At 39.3% G+C, this 22,889-nt stretch overlaps 1 protein-coding gene across 3 annotated transcripts in view; it reads left to right on the top strand.

Annotated features, from left to right (window-relative positions):
* Positions 1-3,440, top strand: part of LOC106091746 (proteoglycan Cow) — a 460,306-nt gene extending 456,866 nt beyond the window's left edge. For all 3 annotated transcript variants that reach the window (XM_059363931.1, XM_059363932.1, XM_059363933.1), the window contains one exon: positions 2,287-3,440. In XM_059363931.1, coding sequence (XP_059219914.1) covers positions 2,287-2,393 — 107 coding nt within the window. In that variant the 3' untranslated portion in view covers positions 2,394-3,440. The remainder of the gene's footprint in view (positions 1-2,286) is intronic.
* Positions 3,441-22,889: the final 19,449 nt, after the last annotated feature.

The raw sequence follows: 22,889 nt of genomic DNA, 5'->3' as shown, positions 1-22,889 counted from the left end.
GTTCCTGGGTCTTGACACTCAACAGAATCAAGCAGATGAAAGATTGAACACAATAAACTGCTACAACAACAACAACAACAATACATTAGTAGAGCAATAACAACAAGTAAAAGCGTGCTAAGTTCGGCTGGGCCAAATCTTATATACCCTCCACCATGGATCGCATTTGTCGAGTTCTTTTCCCGGCATCTCTTCTTAGGCAAAACAGGATTTAAGAAAAGATTTGCTCTGCTATTAGAGCGATATCAAGATATGGTCCGGTTTGGACCACAATTAAAATGTATGTTGGAGACCTGTGTAAAATGTCAGCCAATTCGAATAAGAATTGCGCCCTTTTGGGGCTCAAGAAGTAAAATAAAGAGATCGATTTATATGGGAGCTGAATCGGGCTATAGACCGATTCAGACCATAATAAACACGTATGTTGATGGTCATGAGAGAATCCGTCGTACAAAATTTCAGGCAAATCGTATAATAATTGCGACCTCTAGAGGCTCAAGAAGTGAAAATCCCAGATCGGTTTATATGGCAGCTATATGAGGTTATGAATCGATTTGAACCTAATTTGACACAGTTGTTGAAAGTAAGAATAAAATACGTCATGCAAAATTTCAGCCAAATCGGATAGGAATTGCGCCCTCTAGAAGCTCAAGAAGTCAAGACCCAAGATCGGTTTATATGGCAGCTATATCAGGTTATGAACCGATTTGAACCATACTTAGCACAGTTGTTGGATATCATAACAAAACATGTCGTGCAAAATTTCATTCCAATCGGATAAGAATTGCGCACTCTAGAGGCTCAAGAAGTCAAGACCCAAGATCGGTTTATATGGCAGCTATATCAGGTTATGAACCGATTTGAATCAAACTTGGCACAATTGTTGGATATCATAACAAAACACGTCGTGCAAAATTTCATTTCAATCGGATAAGAATTGCGCACTCTAGAGGCTCAAGAAGTCAAGACCCAAGATCGGTGTATATGGCAGCTATATCAAAACATGAACCGATATGGCCCATTTACAATACCAACTGACCTACACTAATAAGAAGTATTTGTGCAAAATTTCAAGCGGCTAGCTTTACTCCTTCGGAAGTTAGCATGCTTTCGACAGACAGACGAACGGACGGACGGACAGACGGACGGACATGGCTAGATCGACATAAAATGTCGCGACGATCAAAAATATATTAGGTTGCCCAAAAAGTAATTGCGGATTTTTCATATAGTCGGCGTGTACAAATTTTTTCACAGCTTGTGACTCTGTAATTGCATTCTTTCTTCTGTCAGTTATCAGCTGTAACTTTTAGCTTTAGCTTTAGAAAAAATTGTAAAAAAAGTATATTTGATTAAAGTTCATTCTAAGTTTTATTAAAAATGCATCTACTTTCTTTTAAAAAATCCGCAATTATTTTTTGGGCATCCCAATATATACTTTATGGGGTCTCACACGAATATTTCGAGTAGTTACAAACAGAATGACGAAATTAGTATAAAAACTGCGAGCGAGTTCAGCCACATTTCGAAATGTATACCAACGAATGCGATGTCATGTGCCCAAGGAATTTGTTGATCAGATAGCTTCTTTACAGTAATATTCCACAAATTAAAATCATCTCTTCCAACAACATTTCTAAAAACAATGCCTAAAGTAATTAAAACAAGTATCAAACACATTTTTGTTTTCAGCAAACTTGTGTATTCACAACAGCAGATTTTGTTTGCTGTCCGACATTTTTGCTAAAACAGCAGCCCTATGTTGGCTGAAACAGCAGTAATGCCTGCTTTCCCATTTTCAGCAGACAAAAACTGCTGTTTCATCTAACATTTTTGCTGTTTTGAATAACAATTTTGGTTGGGTGTAATCTCACATCTCAATGCACCTCACTACTGATTGTTTTGCTTCCTCGCCAATCGTGGTAGCTCAGAGGTTGATTGTATTGTGTTCCTCAAGTGGTAATTTAGCAGAATCTAAGCTTTGCAAAAAACTCTTTTAATAAAGGACCAAGCATGAAGTATAGAAAATTGACTGGGATAAGGAGAACATTGAACTGTAGTTAAGGCCACAGAAAATCGTTACAAATAGGAAGTACATTAAAATTTGTATTTAAAACTTAAAACGCTTCCATACTTCTCCTGGCTAGGGTACCATAATGGGCTAATATGGGCCGGCGAGTAAAGTCGACTTATTGATGGCGTAGCCATTAGACTTAAGTTGTAAGCTCAAAAACATTTTATATTCCTACATGTTATTGATTTTTGTTTCTTTTTCCTTTCTTACAGAATCGGTGGTCAATAATGCCTCATCCCTAACGTCCGATGATGAAGATGAAGAGGCCGATGATGAGGATAGTGCGGAAGGCAGTGCCGATCAAATAATGGTATTTTAAATTATGGAAAACAAAAACTCAACCAAAAGCCCATAACAAAACTCCTCCCCCCAAAAAAAAACAAAAAAGAAGAAAAAGTCCCCCTCAAAAAAAAAAATTAAAATAATAACAATTAACGAACTTATATATAAAACAACACAAAAACAAATAAAACAAAAGCTTCATTCCATAAACAAACTAACAGTAACAAAAGAAAAACTAAAAAGAAAATCTAGTTAAAGAAGAAAACAAACTGAGAAAAATATATAAGTTTGTGTTTTTCATTTGAGCAAGTACTTGCAAGCGAAGAAATTCAAAGCAAAGAGAGAACGAAAAATCTCCATAAAAGAAGTAACCAACAGAGAGAGAAAAAAGTACACATTAAAAATTCATTAAGCCCCCACCCCAACCAAAGAAATGGAAAAGCAAGGAAACGGACATAAGGCGGCTGAACCAATTAAACACAGCAGCAAAGTGGAAATGCAACTAATTTCATGTAATTGGATTAAGACAAAGATGCTGCAGGAGCATGGCATTGGCCGCCATGATATGGAGTCAACTGCTTTGAAAAACAATTCCATTTAAAATGGGCTTGCATTTGTGTGAAATACTTCTCCATCATCCCCACTTGATTTTCTTCTTTGCTAAATAGGTTGTAGGAAATCTATTTTAAGTTTTTGTCATCATTCCTAGAACACAAAATAAGCTTCAGCTTTTATTGGCATTTCGACAGTAACAAAGAAAGAAACAAACAAAAATAATACAAAATAAATACTCAGTATGGAAAACTCTAAACAAAAATGTTTTATTTTTTTGCATTAAACTGACCACAAACAACACTATTACTGTAATCTAAACCACTTTTAAGTTCAAGCAACAACAACTTTCTTCACAAGAAAACAGAATAATATTCCGCCCATTGATAAAAACAAATGAAACTTTAACGAAATAAATCAAGCATATTAATACATGGTGTAATAAGTTTTTGCTTTCTTTCTTTTTCTTCAACAATACACGGAATTATTCTTTCTTTCTTTTTTTTTTTTTTTGAAATACAATATCTTGAAAGTAGAGATAAAGAATAGCAGATGAAAGGGAATTGAAAATAACATCGAAAATATTCTCTGGTTACCGGATATGTTGAACCGTATTGAAAACGAATTTACCCTCAACAGGAAACGGATGCTGTTCACAAACGGATGTTCGTTTTTCCGCAAGTAATGGAAACGTAACGCGAAAATTTCAATAAAAGTGAAAGCAACGATGACTTGCTGGAAACCTTGATGACTTTTTTTTTCAATTACATGGCAATGTTTATGAAAGACTTTTGATCTGAAAAGTATTAACAATCAAAATGGGTAAAGTGGGAACTGATTAATCGTTTATCGTAACATTGACGGAGTTACTTAAACTGAAGAAATTGTTGTCTTAAAACACAACCCAAAATCAAAAGTGGACCGATCGGAACAATATAGGTATCAAATGAAAGGTATTGGAGAGTAGAATTTGAGTCTTAGTACCCTTCGGGCCGCCCCAACCCCAAAACTACCCCAAACAGACATATTGGACGTTCATTTTAATATGGGGCTCATGAAAGGTATTCGGGAGTAGATTTCGAATCTGGCCTACAAAATCATATAGAAGTGTAGGAGGTCAAGCCAACCCTCAAAACCGCCATTAGACCCATTATTACTATATGATACTTGGCTGAACTGATTTTCTTAACATTTTCATTGATTGTGTACGGTTGTCTGGAAGGAAACATAGGTTATATAATTTTTAGATATAGGGTGGAGGCAGACCTTACCCCCACATCCTATAGGCACAATAAGGGTATCAAATGAAAGGTATTGAAGACCAGAACACGAATATGGTATTAAAATTTGGGTCCAAGTACGCAGCGGCCACCCAACCCCAAAACTTTTCTAAATAAATATTGGGTTGCCCAAAAAGTAATTGCGGATTTTTCATATAGTCGTCGTTGACAAATTTTTTTCACAGCTTGTGACTCTGTAATTGCATTCCTTCTTCTGTCAGTTATCAGCTGTTACTTTTAGCTTGCTTTAGAAAAAAGTGTAAAAAAAGTATATTTGATTAAAGTTTATTCTAAGTTCTATTAAAAATGCATTTACTTTCTTTTAAAAAATCCGCAATTACTTTTTGGGCAACCCAATATATTCGAAGTCAACATAGAGCTCAAGTAATGGGAGATCGCCCACCGCCAAATACCCCCAAATTGGCATATTAGCCGAACATTGCTATATGGAACTCAAATGAAAGGTTTTGGGGAGTAGATTACGAATATTACATTACAATTTGCGTTCAAGACTAGGTGGCGCTTTTCCTCCTAAATATACGTTAAATGGATTATTTGACCCATTATGACAATATGGGACTCAAATGAAAGGTATTTGAGAGTAGAAAACAAATTTGATATCCAATTTTGGAGCCAAGTGTTTTGAGGTACGACCTAAAGCGCCCGCTAAACTGAACTTCATTTCCATAGGGAATAAAGAACGAATTTGATATCCATTTTCAATAAAAATGCCGGTGGCCGTACCAGCCCTAAAACACCCTCCAAACAGTTCATATTTACCGGCCATGGCAATATGGGGCTCAAATTAAAGGGATAAGGAAGTGCAGCACAAATTTGATACCCATATTTGAGTCGAAATGTCTGAGATGCCATCCCTCCTTTAATGAGAACATTAACCTAAGGAAGAACATTATCACCAGGAACCTAGCAGTGGTAAACTTCTCACTTATCAATGAGTGCTTTCCGACTCAAGTTTAAACTCAATGATAAGGGACCTTTTTTTATAGCCGAGTCCGAACGGCTAGCCGCAGTGCCACACCTATTTGGGGAAAATTTTTTAAATGACCATGCATGGCAAATGTCGCCAACATTAAGAGAGAGGATAAACAGCGCTTTGTTCGATGTACTCGAACACGTTCAGCGTCATAGGCTACAATGCGGATATCGAATTCGTGCCATTGTAGCCTATGACGCTGAACGTGTTCGAGTACATCGAACATAGCGGTGTTTATCCTCTCTCTTAATGTTGGCGACATTTGCGAGGTACAATGCCATGCATGGTAATTTAAAAAATTTTCCCCAAAGAGGTGATGCACTGCGGCTAGCCGTTTGGACTCGGACCCTTCACCATAAGATGGGGGTATACTAATTACGTAATTCTGTTTGTAACACCTTGAAATAGGCCCCATAAAGTATATATATTCTTCATCGTCATGTCTTTTTAAGTCGATCTAGCCATGTCCATACGTCTGTCCGTTCATCTGTCTGTCGAAAGCACGCTAACTTTCGAAGGAGTAAAGCTAGACGCTTGAAATTTATCATAAATACCTTTTATTAGTGTAGGTCGGTTGGGATTGTAAATGGGCCAAATCGCTCAATGTTTTGATATAGCTGCCATATAAACCGATCATGGGTCTTGACCTCTTGAGCCTCTAGAGGGCGCAATTCTCGTTCGATTCGACTGAAATTTTGCACGTGGTGTTTTGGCATCAATTCCAATAACTGCGTTAAGCATGGTTCAAATAGGTCCATGTTTTGATATAGCTACCATATAAACCGATCTTGGGTCTTGACTTCTTGAGCCAATAGAGCGCGCAATTCTCCTCCGATTTTACTGAAATTTTGCACATAGTGTTTTGGTATCACTCCCAACAACTTTGTTAAGTATAATTCAAATCGGTCAATAATCTGGTATAGCTGTCATATAAACCGATCTTGGATCTTGACTTCTTGAGCTCATAGAGCGCGCAATTCTCGTCCGATTTGGCTGAAATTTTGCATAATGTATTTTGGTATGACCTCCAATAACTGTGCTAGGTATGGCGTAAATCGGTACCTGATATAGCTGCCATATAAACCGATCTTGACTTCTTGAGCCTCTAGAGGGCGCAATTGTCATCCGATTTGGCAGAAATTTTGCACGTAGTGTTTTTGTATCACTCCCAACAACTTTGCTAAGTATAATTCAAATCGGTTCATAACCTGATATAGCTGCCATATAAACCGATATTGGATCTTGACTTCTTGAGCCAACTGTGCTAAATATGGCGCAAATCGGTCCATGTTTTGATATAGCTGCCATATAAACCGATCTTGGGTCTTGATTTCATGAGCCTCTAGAGAGCGCAATTCTCGTTCAATTTGACTGAAATTTTGCACATAGTGTTTTGGTATTACTTTCAACAACTTTGTTAAGTATAATTCAAATCGGTTCATAATCTGGGATAGCTGTCATATAAACCGATATTGGATCTTGACTTCTTTAGCCAATAGAGCGCGCAATTCTCATCCGATCTGGCTGAAATTTTGCATGAGAAGTTTTCGCATGACCTCCAATAACTGTGCTAGATATGAAGTAAATCGGTACATAACCTTATATAGCTGCCATATAAACCGATGTGAGATCTTGACTTCTTGAGCCTCTAGAGGGCGCAATTCTCGTCCGATTTGGCTGAAATTTTGTACAACGGCTTCTCTCATGACCTTTAATATATGTGTCTAATATGGTCTGAATCGATCAATAGCTTGAAACAGCTCCCATATAAACCGATCTCTCTATTTTACTTCTTGAGCCCGTAGAGGGCACAATTTTTACTCGTATGGTCTGAAATATTACACAATGACTTCAACTAGGGTCTCTACATTCAACTCAATTATGGACCATAATCTGATATAGCTACAATATTATGTCAATTCTTTTCTTTTATCCTTTGTAGGCACACAAAGAGATATCGGGAAAAGAACTAGAAAAATGCGATCTATGGTGGAGGATATATAAGATTCGGCCCGGCCGAAATTAGCACGCTTTTACTTGTTTTTAAATTTTACTTCCAAATTTTACTATAAGGCTGTCGCATAAAATTCACTGAATTGGCTGCAGGAAAATGATAAAATTTTTCTAGCGACATCCCTATCAGGATTCACTGAATAAGGTTAAGCCAAGTGATCGGCAGACATAATTTTTTTTTTTTTTTTTTTTTAATTTTTAGCAGTACTTGGCATTGAGGATGTCATCTTGTTCTCTTTTTACATGCATTCTTTGTTTATGTTTTCTCCTAATTCATGCCATTTTCAATCGGCAGTTTTGACATCCTTCATTATGTTCATGGGGCCTATTCACTTTATGTTGTCCCAAGTGACTAACCTTTTCATAGTAAATTCTGCAGCCCTATGTTAAAATCATGACATTTAATGTAGCTTTGGAAGTAGAATTAAGAAAAATTTTGCAGGGTACTTTATTTAGGCCAGAATTTTCAACATTGATTTGGGAATGCTTTCCTTTTCAAGGAGAGATTCGGATATGTTAAACTGGATTCGGATATGTTTACCGATATGTTGTCAGTAAAACTCCTCTACCCAGCTGATGGTTTCATCCATTTGATATGGGAGGAAGTGTTCTTTAGTACCCCATATAATTGCGCCCGTTTTTGATCTCAGTTTCTCTTTATTCTCTATTCAAGCTAAATTATTGCCTTGATACCATTAACAAGTTTATCTTAGGGCGAAAGGGTAAGTAAATTTAGGAACGGTCAAAATCAAGATTAGTTTCAAGGATGATAGTCTTAGTTCTTCATTTTTGAATGTCCAGTTAAATGTGATGAGAAGGAAACATTGATTTCACAGATCGCTATGATTTCACAACGATTGAAGACCTTGTGGAATAGCGATAAATGCACACCCTGTCAGGGCGAAGATTAATGATCAGAGATTTTCTTTGCGCAAATGAATAAGGAAAGCCAGAGATCGCAACACACACCAATCACTATGGGACGCGTTCCGTCTTTGGTTAGACGGCTTTTCAACCATATTAGGTGTGATGGCTTCAAGGGCCGAACGTTGATTTTTGCCAATTTTATCGGTCCTCTAACTTACGACCATGACATCACGCTAAATTCTTGAAAATGATGTCGGTTCATAACGCTTTGAAATAAAGATCTGCAACCCTTTCAAGTTTACATATTTATTCAGAGTTTGTCTAGCCATGATCGACCCTCCGTCTGATCATCTTTATGATTTTCGATATAACTAAAGATTTCTATGGAATGAAGCTATGCGCTTAAAATATTGCACATGTACTTCTTACTGTTCTAGGTGGTGTGAAAAATGGCCCAACTTGGTTTATATTTGGATATAGCTCCCCTAAAAAATAGTTCATCAACTTGACGTCTTAAGATACTAGGAGCCTCTATTTTTAGCCAATTTTGGTGAAAATCGAAATTTATAGTAAATTTCTGCACTTAGCATATAGCTCACATATAAACCGATCCCCTGAATTGACTTTTCAAACCCTTGATAAATAACAAAAGGTTGATAGACGCTCCACTCAGTCACCTGAGGTCCAAGAAGAAGGTAACAGAACAGATAAATTTACCCGACAGCACGTTACTGTACAGCAAAAGGGAAAGAAAAAATAATCAACGCACAAAATAATAAGAAGAAATTCTTACCAGTTAAAGTATGATCTAATCGGCCAATTCAGGCTTTTATAGAACTCCTGAATGACAAGAGACCTAAGTGCCGGGACAAAAAATTCAGGGGGATGTCAAAATACCGAACGTTGCAATGATCAGTCAGATCATAACTTCAGCCCAAGTATAAGCGACGTTCTGTTTCGTGTAACACTCGGCCGCAGTGCCTTTGTTATCCTGCAACCCGCTGGAACAGCCTACGCTTCATTCGCCCGGCCATCGTAGAAGGCGTACCCTACCAAGAAAACTCGCACAGTGAAGGTTCCACTGATTCCGTAGCACGATCAGCTACGGAATCAGTGGCCAGCTTATCGGACCCTTCGTTTCCCGCCAAATCTTGGCCCGGGACCCAAAAAATCCTAACAGCCCTTACCATGATTCGAAGGTTCTGTTTGCATCCTTCTTCCAGTTTCGATCTCACATGGCCTGACGCCAGAGCTTTCACCGCCTCCTGGCTTTCCACGTATATCGTGACAGTCTGATCGGGACGCCGCTCCTGTATTGACATTGTCTCCAGTGCTTTCTGAACCAAAGCCTATAATTTTTTCCGATTCCGAGGAATTCATTGAAGACTTCTGCTTTGGTGCTCCATCCAATTTAGACCCATACGAGTATACAGATAGTCCCGAAAAGGACGGGGGTCCTATGATTCCTTTACAGGAAAAAGCAGTCCAACCCGGCAACAACGAGGGACTTGTCTGGTTTATAATAAGTAGCTCCGCATATAGCGTGTCCCAATGTTGTATCTCCACCCCCCTGCAGATCTAAAGAAGGAGCACAATGTGTCTGACTCCTCCAGTCGTATGGCTATCTTTTGTGCCACACAATGTCCAAAGCCTTTGATCGAGAATGGTATTCAGTGACTCTTGGGGGGCACTCAGTTGCTATCCAATGTTGAGAACTACCAGACATCCATAGATGAGAATTTATTCAGCCTTCTGGTACTCTGTCTAAGTCTGCTCAAGTCCTCGATTCATCAAACAGGCTGGTAGTTATGAGGAAGTTCTCCTTATAACTACCCACTTTGGCCGCTGTCAGCAAGTTCACTGTCAATTCAAGCACCTTTCATCAATAAGCCAGGTGCTTATTATGACCATAAGCCACTCGCTCATAGACGTCGGTCATAATTTCCAGCTGATTTGGCTGAAATTTGGTATGTGAAGTGCACTTAAGCCCTCAAACTTCGATGATGTCATTTGGGAGAGGGTAGAACGGATCTGGATGTCTACATCGAAGACCAATTGACTGAGTTCTGTTTCCGGCTACCAGGCTATAATGCGGACTTGCAGCTGGAAATCGGAGGGTGCCGGGCTATAGGGGAGTTAGGCGGAAAAAAAGTCCAAACTACTTGGGTGTAGGGCATCGAACGGTATTTATCATTAGACTAACCGAACCGGGCCCGCGGCGCTGCGCCTTCTTTAACTCTCTAATATCTTTTTAGGTTGGGGACACTTCACCCTGAATGCGTATATCGAATTTGTGCCATTGCAGCTTATGACGCTGAACGCGTTCGAATCCTGGCGAGAGCATAGGACAAAGTGGTGTTTATCCCCTCTTAATGATGGGGACATTTGCGAGATACAATGCATGGTCATTTACTGTCCAATACTTTTCGTTTGAGTCCCATATTGACATGATCTTCGAATATATCTGTTTAGAGGATTTTTGGGGAGGGGGGGGGGGGGGGGGGCGCTGGGTACTTGGACCCAAATATTAATACCATATTCGTTTTCTGGTCTCCAATACTTTTCATTTGATACCTATATTGTCCCGATCGGTCCACTTTTGATTTTGGGTTGTATTTTTGTCGTAAAGAGGAGAGTCCGTCCCCCTTCCGATACCGAAAAATTATATAGCCTATGTTTCCTTCCAGACCAACCTACACAATATGCGAAAATTTCGAGAAAATCGGTTCTGCCGTTTTTCAGTCCATACGGAATAAACAATTGGCTAATGTGGCAATTTTGGGCGTTTTTGGGTAGAGGTGGAGTGACCCCCTACACTTTGACATGAATTTGTATGCCAGATTAGTAATCTACTCCCCCATACTTTTCATTTGATACCCATATTATCCTTATCGGTCCACTTTTGATTTTGGGTGGTGTTTTTGGGGTACCGGTGGAGGGTCTGCCCCCTTCCGTTATCAGTAAATTATAAAGCCTATTCCTAATACTTACTGATCACATTCGTAATCTACTTCCGACTACCTTTCATTTGAGTCCCATATTGTAATGATCGTCAAATAAACCTATTTTAAAGGGATTTTGGGGGCTGGGGCGGCCCCCCAGGTATTTGAACCCAACTTTTATTACAAAATTTGTACTCTACTCTTGAATACCTTTCATTTGAATCCCATATTGTCCCAATCGGTCCACTATTATTTTTGGGTTGTGTTTTTGGCATAAGGAGGAGAGTCCCTCCCCCTTTCAATACCAAAAAATTATATAGCCTAGGTTTTCTTCCAGACTAACCTACACAATCGGTGAAAATTTCAAGGTAATCAGTTCAGCCGTTTTTGAGTCTATACGGAACAAACAAACACAATTTGAATTTTATATAAAGGATTTGATTATAATTTGGCAGTGGGGTATTTCCGACTACACTGACGCAGATTTGCCACCTATGATGCTGAGCACCTGGGTTCAAATTCTGGAAAAAACATCACACCATCAAGTTTCAGTGGTGGTCATCTCCTCCCTTATGTATTTGAAACTTTTCTTCAAAAAAAATGACGTTAAGCGAAACCATGTTTGAACTCGGCTATAAATGAATGAACGGCTTAAGAAAAGTCTTCCCGCTGTTCCTTAATGGAATATATGGGGGCGAATTTTCTAAACAGTCTATATGCTTAGATCCTCATATAGCCGAATAGAGGTCTTGAACTTCCAATGAAGTTTCGATTTAACTATTATGGTCAGAAAAATATTTTTTAAGACTTTATGAAGAAGACTGGTTTATATAAATCCCTCTAATGTCTATGTTTTCGTTTCGATATAGTCCTCATATAAACCGTTTTTTTCGATTTCGGTAAGCCTTTAAGCCTCCTTATAGGCCAATTATTCGAACTAACCAAATGCTTAGCTCCTTCGTTATTTTTATAGAGATATCACCCAACCGCTAGCCGGAAGTTTCGTGTGGTGAGTATAAAAAAATTTTGGTCTGCTCACACTTAAAGCCAGGTTTAAAAAACTCCTTAAAATTTGTATTGCTAAAATGCCATAACATTTAATTCAAGTTCATATCTTGAACTCTATATCAGTAATCCGGAATTATTAAGACTCTTCTTTCCTTAGAACCAGTCTAACTATTATTTGTTTTCAAACGTTAAAAAATCACCAAACATGTAATTGTATAAAATTAAAATAATACAAAAAATCATTAAATAATAAAGTTTTGCATAGAAATCTAAAGGAAAAGGAGAAACATTACCAACATAAACCCCAATAACTAAGATAATAGTAAACCAACAGTATTTCGTCATCTTTTAAGGAAGAAAAACCCAAAAATACCAATTTGATTTGAATTTTTTATTCTGACAACTTCAAAAAAAAAAAAAAAACAAAGCAAAAATGCGATTAAAATAACAAAAGCTCAGTTTACCGTAAAAACATTTCCCAGCTCATAAAACACGGAAAGTGAATTCAATGCATTTATCAGAAGCAAATAACAAAAAAAACGAAGAAAGAAAAACCCAACTCTCCCTCTCTTAAGTAACAAAAACGAAAAAACCAAGTTCTAGCATCAATTTTATAGCAATTACAAACCGTCATGGAAATAAAACTTCAGCAACTGAAAACACCGTTAAATTTAAATCATAAAATTCCAAAACAAACAAACGAAGCAAATAAAAAAATAAGTGTGAGAAAGCAAAAAAAAACATAAAAAGTAAATACCAAAACAAAAAGAAATACATCGTAAAACGCTTAAAAATATTTAAACCAAAAAAAAAAACCATCATAACCCCCCTCCAAAAAAACCCCACATCCTACCAGAAAAACAAACACAAAAGTATAGCCTATAGAACTTTTAGCAGTAAAATTCATATTTACATCTACATGCCCATTGAAAAGCAGAAAACACACAACCGCACACACACACCCACACACACGGACATAAATCTTTAAGAGATTAAATGCAACACCTAACTGCCAATAAAAACAAAGAGAATGAAATGAAAAGAAATCAGTTACCGAAAATGCTTTTTACTATCGTAAATCATGGAAAATGGAAAGCAAAGTAAAACTGGAGAAGAAGAATAGATAATATTTACAACAACAAACACTTGTAATTACAAATCCTTTGAGAACCCAACAAACAAAAACAAAAGGTTCACAAGAAAAACAGTAGCCAATGCTGCAGAACTTTTCCCCTGAGTTTTATACAACAAACTTACCTTCGACATCCCACACACACACATACATACGTAGTTATTACTTGCATATAAAATTATACAAAGACATATAAACACAAAAATTCATACGAATTCATGCTAAGAAATTACAAAAAAAATTAATCCCATTAATTAAGGTGACTAGTGCATAGCCAAGGAAACGCTTACACAGACAGTATGCCCTATACACACACACACCCACATTGCGCCACATTAGATCTGCCCATCTGCTATTTATCCATTGTAACCATTTAATTGTACTTTAATATTTATCAATCCCTACAACACAAAGTTCACCCTCTACTCCCTACAACCCACACCCATATCCTTGACACCTTCCTCGCCCACTGCCCACCATTAATTCCACTTTTCTCATTATGAAACTATAACAGATGAAAACAAAAATATATATATAAATATATTTAATTAATATTTAACAAACAGTTTTAAATAAGTTAATTTATTTCCTTTGAGTCTTTTTTTTATGGAATAAGTGCAAATGTTTATTATTTATAATAATATAAAATGTGAATGAGTTGAGAAAGAAGAGATTATTAAATAAATACTAATAATCATTTTATGCTACATTATTAATTTAAATCTATATGTCTTTTTATTCAATGTGTTCAACTGGTAAGTAAAAGTCATGACAGTAAGAAATAAAAAAAAAATCAACAAGTAACAAATAAGAGTGCGCTAAGTTCGACAGGGCCGAATCTTATATACCCTCCACTATGGATCGCATTTGTCGAGTTCTATGACAAACAAAGAATATTGAATAAGAACTGTTATGATATTGGAGCTATATCATGTTATAGTCCGAATGGGACCATAAATGAATGCTGAACATTGTAGAAGTCATTGTGTAATATTTCAGTTCATTGGGATAAGAATTGCGCCTTGTAGGGGCTCAAGAAGCATAATCGGGAGATAGGTTTTTATGGGAGCTGTATCAAGCTATTGATCGATTCCGATCAAATTAGACACGTATGTTGAAGGTCATGAGAGAAGCCGTTGTACAAAATTTTTTCCCAAATCGTATAAGAATTGCGCCCTCTAGAGGCTCAAGAAGTCAAGACCCAAGATCGGTTTATATGGCAGCTATATCAAAACATGGACCGATTTGAACCATACTTAACTCAGTTGTTGGAAGTGATACCAAAACCCCACGTGCTAAATTTCAGTCAAATCGCACGAGAATTGCGCCCTCCAGAGGCTCAAGAAGTCAAGACCCAAGATCGGTTTATATGGCAGCTATATCAAAACATGGACCGATTTAAACCATACCTAGCGCAGTTGTTGGAAGTAATACTAAAACACTTTGTGCGAAATTTCAGTCAAATCGAACGAGAATTGCGCCCTCTAGAGGCTCAAGAAGTCAAGACCCAAGATCGGTTTATATAACAGCTATATCAAAACATGGACCGATTTGAACTATACCTAGCGCAGTTGTTGGAAGTGATATCAAAACAACACGTGCAAAATTCCAGTCAAATCGGATAATAATTGCGCCCTCTAGAGGCTCAAGAAGTCAAGACCCAAGATCGGTTTATATGGCAGCTATATCCAAACATGAACCGATTTGAACCATACCTAACGCAGTTGTTGGAAGTGATACCAAAACACCACGTGCAAAATTTCAGTCAAATCGGATGAGAATTGCGCCCTCTAGAGGCTCAAGAAGTCAAGACCCAAGATCGGTTTATATGGCAGCTATATCAAAACATGGACCGATTTGAACCATACTTAACTCAGTTGTTGGAAGTGATACCAAAACCCCACGTGCTAAATTTCAGTCAAATCGGACGAGAATTGCGCCCTCCAGAGGCTCAAGAAATCAAGACCCAAGATCGGTTTATATGACAGCTATATCCAAACATGGACCGATTTGAACCATACCTAGCGCTGCTGTTTGAAGTGATACCAAAACACCATGTGCAAAATTTCAGTCAAATCGGACGAGTATTGCGCCCTCTGGAGGCTCAGGAAGTCAAGACCCAAGATTGGTTTATATGGCAGCTATATCAAAACATGGACCGATTTGAACCATACCTAGCGCAGTTGTTGGAAGTAACACTACGTGTAAAATTTCAGTCAAGTTGAGCGAGAATTGCTCCCTCTAGAGGCTCAAGAAGTCAACTTTCGTTATAAGTTGAAAACCATCTGCACAAAATTCGGAAGACTAATCAGAAAAAGAATGGTCAAGGTAATTTAGATTTTCCAAGCACAGAAGACATTGACGACGATGTCAACAGGATTACAACTGCACCAGTGGAGTTTTTCGAAGATAGACTCTGATGTCCTTACGAGAAAAACCCTGAATGACCAGGGAGGTTCACAGTATTGGAACCGGTATTCGCAATATAACAGAGCACGTCGTAAAAAAACCGAAGTTTATGAGGATGTGCATTACCCACGGCTCAAGGAATACAATAAAATTATCAGAGTGGCAAAACGTGCCTCCTGCAAGCTTTTCTGCGAACAGGTCGATAGCGTTAATGACGCCGCCAAGATACAAAGATTTTTCCAAAAACGCATGTCCAACCTGAAACTTGAGTAGACGACATGGCAGTGACAGCAGAGACAACATGTTGAAGACATGTTGAGGCTTTTGAACCCATTTCCACAGGATACGACGGGACTCACGGAGACACCGGCATCTTGGAATAATAGCGTTGAACGAAGGTCTATAATTACGGAATTTGTGGTGAAGGAACCCTGATGGACCTGATGGAACGTATTGTGGACACCATGATAAAGAGTAGGACATCCAGCGAACTGCGAAATACAAACAGCATGCCTAAGTCAAGGGAAGGTCGGTGGAGAATGCCCTGCACGAGGTTGTGCATAAAGTAGAAGAATGCTTCGTTGCCAAAACGTACACACTGGCGGTATGCATTGACATCGAGGGGGCTTTTAACAATGTGCGGGCCGACACATTGATCCAATCCTTTGACCAGTACCGGGTGGACCCGGTCCCATTTGGAACACATCAAATCATATATTTTCGACGCTACAAAGTATTAGATGGTCGTTATTCATCAAGACATGCCCGTCCGTCGGTTTGTTGAAATCACGCTAGAGCCTTACGCTCAAAGATGACCTATATCTTGAAATAGCACCCTTTATACCGATCTCCTGATAAGAAATCTAGAGTTCATAAAGTGTAATTTGTTCCGAGTTTGGCGAAAGCGATCTCCCGATTAAAATGTTTGGGCCCAGAAATGCGCACTACACATTCTTGAGTGAGTTGCATGGACCGCTCAACATCTAAGAAAGGACCAGATCTGACCATTTTTGTATGCAACTGCCACATAGCCTTGTTTTCAGATTAAAGAAATTTAATGCACAAAAGCCGCATCGCCTTCTCCTAACATAAGATACCAGAACTTACGGGCTTTTTACTGCAATTTGAAGCAGTCAGACCCCTTGTAATAGTATTTAGCTCCTCGTCATCCATGGTTTTGTTCTGCACTCTTAACGAATATACAGAAACGAATTTTGAATTATACTCGGCGTTATTTTCAGTAATTAATTTGGTATTTAAATGTTGGAAAAACCTACCAAACATCAAGGTCAGCCTACCAACCTACCAAGAGAATAAAAATCTACCAATTTTGGTAGGAACCTACCAAAAACGGCAACACTGATGCTGACTGAACAGGGATTTGAACCCGTCTGCAACGCCGACGATGTTATAAAAATTCTTAGGGGTAAGGATACGAATCAGCTGTACAGAAGGGCCGAAACGGCATGCATATGGTATATGACTGGACTACACCCAGAGGTCTCAATGTTAACCCAGAGAATACTGAAATATGCCTGTTCACGAGGAAGACGGAGGTGGACCAATTTAACGCACCACATTTCCAAGGTCAAAAATTTAGGAGTGATCTTGGATAGGATATTTAATTGGAAGGGTCACATTTAGGAGCGTACCGAGAAGTCTCACAGATGTTGGACACTATGTAGACGGGCCGTAGGCTCGAAATTGGGCCTTAATCCGAGGATAGTTCACTAGTGGGCGTGATAGTTCACGCCCACTAGGGCACTGGAGACTATTCTACATATACGACCCATCGACATACAAATTAGATGTGAGACAGCCACTGCGGCTATGAGACTTAAGGCGATGGGAGAATGAATTGAGAATGGGAACAGTTCATACCATCGTGGTATAATCGAGACGACGATAGGATAGTGCAATGCTTTTTGGGAGTTGAAACCATCCATTTCGCCTTATCTCCATTTACTGCCAGACCCATTTTCACTGACTCTCTTTCGATTCTTTCAAAGGCTGCAGTTACTACCTCCGGTGACCGACCTATGATATCGATATCGTCGGCATAGGCGAGTAGCTTGTGCTCTCTTGTGATTAGTGTGTCATATCTATTCACATCTGCATCTCGTATAATCTTCTCCAGCAGGATATTAAAGAGATCACACGATAGGCTGTCTTCTTGTCAGAAACCTCGTTTGGTATTAAATGGTTCGGAGAGATTCTTTCCTATTCTTACTGAGGAACGCGTATCAACAAGTGTCATCCTGCAAAGTCTTATTAATTTTGCAGGGATACCAAACTCAGACATGGCTTAAAATACCTTTGAACGTAAAGGAGTATCGAAGGCGGCTTTGTAGTCCACAAAGAGGTGGTAGGTGTTGATTTGTCCCTCTCGGGTCTTTTTCAGGATTTGGCGCAGTGTGAATATCTGGTCTAGGGTGGATTTACCAGGTCTAAAGCCGCATTGATAGGGCCCAATTATCTCATTGACTTTAGGTTTTAATCTTTCACACAGTACGCTCGAGAGTATCTTGTATGCGATGAGAGGGAGACTTATTCCTCTGTAGCTGACACATTCCGTCTTGTCTCCTTTCTTGAGTAAGGGACATAGTATGGTGAGGTTCCAGTCACCGGGTATGCGTTCTTCTAGCCAGATTGCGCAGATAAGCAGATGCATACGCCTTATCAGCGTGTCGGCTCCGGTCTTAAATAGTTCAGCGGGTAACCCGTCGGCTCCTGCTGCCTTATTGTTCTTTAGTCGGGTTACTGCTACTTGGACCTCATTCTGACTAGGAGGTAAACATTCTATATCATCATCAGGGATTGGTTCTGCGGTATCCTCTTCGCCGCCAACATCGGACACTAGCAGTTGGGTAAAATGTTCTTTCCATATCCTCAGCATGTTGTCTGTGTCAGTTACCAGATTTCCTTCTTTATCTCTGCAAGAGGATGTGCCTGCACCAAAGCCATCGGTTTGGTACTTAATTCTTTGGTAGAATTTCCGGACTTCATTCTGACCCCTGTACATCTCAATTCACTCGCACTCACGTCTTTCCATTTTCTTTTTCTTTCTGCGGAATAGACGTTTCTACTCTCTCCATTTCTCCCGATACCTCTCCTTCATCTGGCGAGTTGCTACTGATTGCAGGGTTGCTCTATATGCCGAATTCTTGGCTTCAGTAGTATCTCGACACTCTTGGTCGTACCATGGGTTTTTTTGGAGGAGGCTTCCGGTACCCAAGTACGGATCGGATACCAAGTTCCGATCGGATACCTGAGATGAAACTTGAGGTCGAGTGCGAGGTACTGCTGCCAGCGGCACTCTCTTGGATTGACGGAACCCTAGTATGGCTATCTCGAAGATCATGTTACACGGATGGATCAAAGCTAGAGAACAGAGTGAGCCTGGGGATCTACATTGAGAACCCAGGGACTGAGATCTGTTTTAGACTGCCTGACCATAATAAGGTCCTGCAGGCGGAGATCCGGGCGATTACGGAATGCGTCAAATGGTGCGGTGCTAACGCGAGAACGTCGAGCATGAACATATTTACCGACAGTAAAATTGCCATAAGTGCAAAAGCAACCAGCACAGTAAGGTCATGGACAGTTTTGCAGTGTAAGAAGGAGATCAACGCCTTCTCTGAGGATGGTAAAATTCGCATCGTTTAGGTGCCGGGCCATAACGGAGTAAGGGGGAATGAAAGGGCAGACGATTTCGATGTGAAGGCCAGAGGACTGCCGTCAATAAACTACGCATTCCGAGTCAAGGGCTTGGGCGATAAATGCGCATGAAACCATGTGGAACATCGAAACGGTCGGTAGGTTAGGTTAGGTAAAAGTGCCAGTCCTTTACAGACTCACTTAGACAATTTTAAGTCCATTGTGATACCACTGTAGCGGCAGACCAAGGCTTTCGGGCGGGAATCGAACCCACGACCCCTGCACTGGTAATCCAAGTACGCTACCAACTCGGCTACCGGGGCGCCAAGACTGCGAAAATCCTTTGGTGAGATTCAGATTGTGGGAAGACAAGGCTACTACTGAAAGGAAGTAAGAAGGAGGCCAGTATAGCTATTGGTATCATGACGAGACACATAGGTTTACTAGCTCACTTATGCAAAATCGGTGCGGCAAGTAATAGCATGTGTAGGGTGGGGAAGATAATAAGACGCTGGAGCATTTACTTTGTCATTACCTGGCTTTCGCGTCTGACAGAAAGCGGCACTTAGGTGGGGACACTATACCAGACATGAACCAACTTAGGGACGTGGCATGGAAAACAAATAAGGAGTTTGTATGTAGCACGAAATTTCTAACTTAGATTTTCTATTGCGAGGTTACTTTTTATACCCTCCACCATAGGATGGGGGTATACTAATTTTGTCATTATGTTTGTAACTCCACGAAATATTCGTCTAAGACCCCATAAAGTATATATATTCTTGATCGTCGTGAAATTTTATGTCGATCTAGCTATGTCCGTCCGTCTGTCTGTCGAAACACGCTAACTTTCGAAGGACTAAAGCTAGCCGCTTGAAATTTTGCACAAATACTTCTTATTAGTGTAGGTCGGTTGGGATTGTAAATGGGCTATATCGGTCCACGTTTTGATATAGCTGCCATATAAACCGATCTGGGATGTTGACTTCTTGAGCCGCTAGAGGGCACAATTCTTATTCGATTTGGCTGAAATCTTGCATAAGGTGTTTTATTATGACTTCAAACAACTGTGCTGAGTATGATTCAAATCGGTTCATAACCTGATATAGCTGCCATATAAACCGAACTTGAGTCTTGACTTCTTGAGCCTCTAGAGAGCGCAATTATCATCCGATTTGGCTGAAATTTTTCATAAGGTGTTTTATTATCACTTCCAACAACTGTGCTAAGAATAGTTCAAATCGGTGCATAACCTGATATAGCTGCCATATAAACCGATCTGGGGTCTTGACTTCTTGAGCCTCTAGAGGGCGCAATTATCATCCGATTTGGCTGAAATTTTGCATGAGGTGTTTTGTTATTACTTTCAACAACTGTGCTAAGTATGGCGTAAATCGGTACAGAACATGATATAGCTGCCATATAAACCGATCTGGGGTTTTGACTTCTTGAGCCACTAGAGGGCGCAATTATTATCCTATTTAGCTGAAATTTTGTACAACAGTTTCTCTCATGATTTTTAACATATGGCTTATAGCCTAATGCAGCTCCCCTATAAACCGATCGCCCTATTTTACATCTTCAGCCCCTAAAGTTCGCAATTTTTACTTGGCTGAAACTTTACACAATGACTTCAACTATGGTCTCCAATATTCAGTTCAATTATGATCCGAAATGAACCATAACTTGATATTGTTCCAATAACATAGCAATTCTTTTCTTTTATCCTTTGTTAGCCTAAAAAGAGATATCATGGCAAGAGCTCGACAAATGCGATCCATGGTTGTAAGTTAGTCAGAGCGCACAACAAGCCGTATACTGGCTTAGGTGTATGTCTATAACGGCATGGGGCAGATTAATATCTGCACCCTATTATCAACCTAACCTAATAAGAGGTATACTTAGTTGTCCTTTAAACAAATTTCGAATGAAATATTGATTTATTCATAAATCCTCCTATTTGAAAGTTTCGCAACAACAAAAATTAATAATGTGAATATAACAATTAAGGCCCAATTGCGGAAATTAAAAACTAATAAAACATATCAAATTATAGCCAAATTTATAGCAAAAAGGAAGAGAGAGGGGAAAGCTGCCCTTTTAAAGATTTATAATAGGGACGAGGATGATGATAAATAAATAAACAACGTAAATTGCCACTGCCATAACAAAGACACCATAACCGCACGCGTATAAAACAATTAATTTCATGCTAACCGAATTTAATTAAATTTGTGTAAAGAACACTCACACATTTACACAACACTTGCACACACACGAACATAGAGCGTGCAATGAATTTTTGTAAAACAAATTGTCAAATTTGTAAAACTGTGGTTCATGCAGTTGACACTGACAAATTGGCATACCGAAAGGCGATAAATTATGGCAAATTTAAAAATGTTACATTTTACAGCAAAACTCAACAAAACACATGAGTTTAATGACTGAAACACAGACAGCTATTGATGATATGGTCAACGCAGCTTTAAGATTACAATGGGCCATTTAACTATGCGCTCTTGGTCAGATGCAACCAAGCATTGAACAACTCAAGGGCCAAACCCCAATTTACACAAATATTTACTTCTAAGATTGAAGAACGACAAATATAACAGCCATTTGAAATTTCCAATGTAACCAAGTTCGGTTTTTTTTAAAGCCCATTGTTTGATTGTCATTTCAATTGCTAATGACCATGAAATACTTATAAAAAAGTATAAGAAAGGTCACTCTTGCCCTATACACCTGTCTTTGGCAAATGTTGGAGATATATACCGCGTGTCATGCATTGAGTATACACTGCAGTTGTCAGACCTATAATGCTATATGGTGTTGTGGTCTGGTGGACGGCGCTTCAAAAATCCACCTACTGCTCAATACTTAACCGGATCCAGAGAATAGCTTCTTTGTGCCACACTGAGGACGACACCATCTGATGCACTGAATTTTATGCTACATCTTATGCCTCTAGACATTGTAGCTACCCAAATTGTAGCGACCACTGCCATGAGGTAAAGGGAGCTTTCTCATTGGTCATAGTTGTTGTTGTAGCAGTGTCTTGTGTACACACTTTTATCTGTTTGGTTCTGTTGAATATCCAGATCCAGGAACTTTGCATCCAGAAGGGTCTGAGTCGAATGGGTCTGGCTGGCCAGTTAAACAGATGTCGTGTGGTCCTAGGTTACAATCGGGACACCATGCTGTATGATGGTATCAATCCATGTTCTGTAGGAGTTGAGGTGGTTGCATGTGCGGGATCATAAGTGAGACAGAACTACTCTGGATTGCCAGTGGAGGTCTATTTCTTGAGGTGTAATGGGAGGCGGTCCTTTTCCAAGTAACTCGTTCACCCAACAGCTATTCACCGCGTCTGCTACATACTGCTGGATATTAAATTGAACTACAAATCCAACATTTTGGAAAGAGCAAGAAAGGCTACTCTTGTCCTATACACCTGCCTTTGGCAAAAGTTAGGGGTTTATACCGCGTGTCATGCATTGGGTATATACTGCAATTGTCAGACCTATAATGCTATATGGTGTTGTGATCTGGTGGACGGCGCTTCAAAAATCCACCTACTGCTCAATACTTTACCGGATCCAAAGGATGGCTTCTTTGTGCCACACTGAGGACGAGACCATCTTATGCACTGAATTTAATGCTACATCTTATGCCT

This window comes from Stomoxys calcitrans, chromosome 2 (assembly GCF_963082655.1).
Source record: "Stomoxys calcitrans chromosome 2, idStoCalc2.1, whole genome shotgun sequence".
Classification (NCBI taxonomy): domain Eukaryota; kingdom Metazoa; phylum Arthropoda; class Insecta; order Diptera; family Muscidae; genus Stomoxys; species Stomoxys calcitrans.
This window is presented reverse-complemented; position numbering and strand designations above follow the sequence as displayed.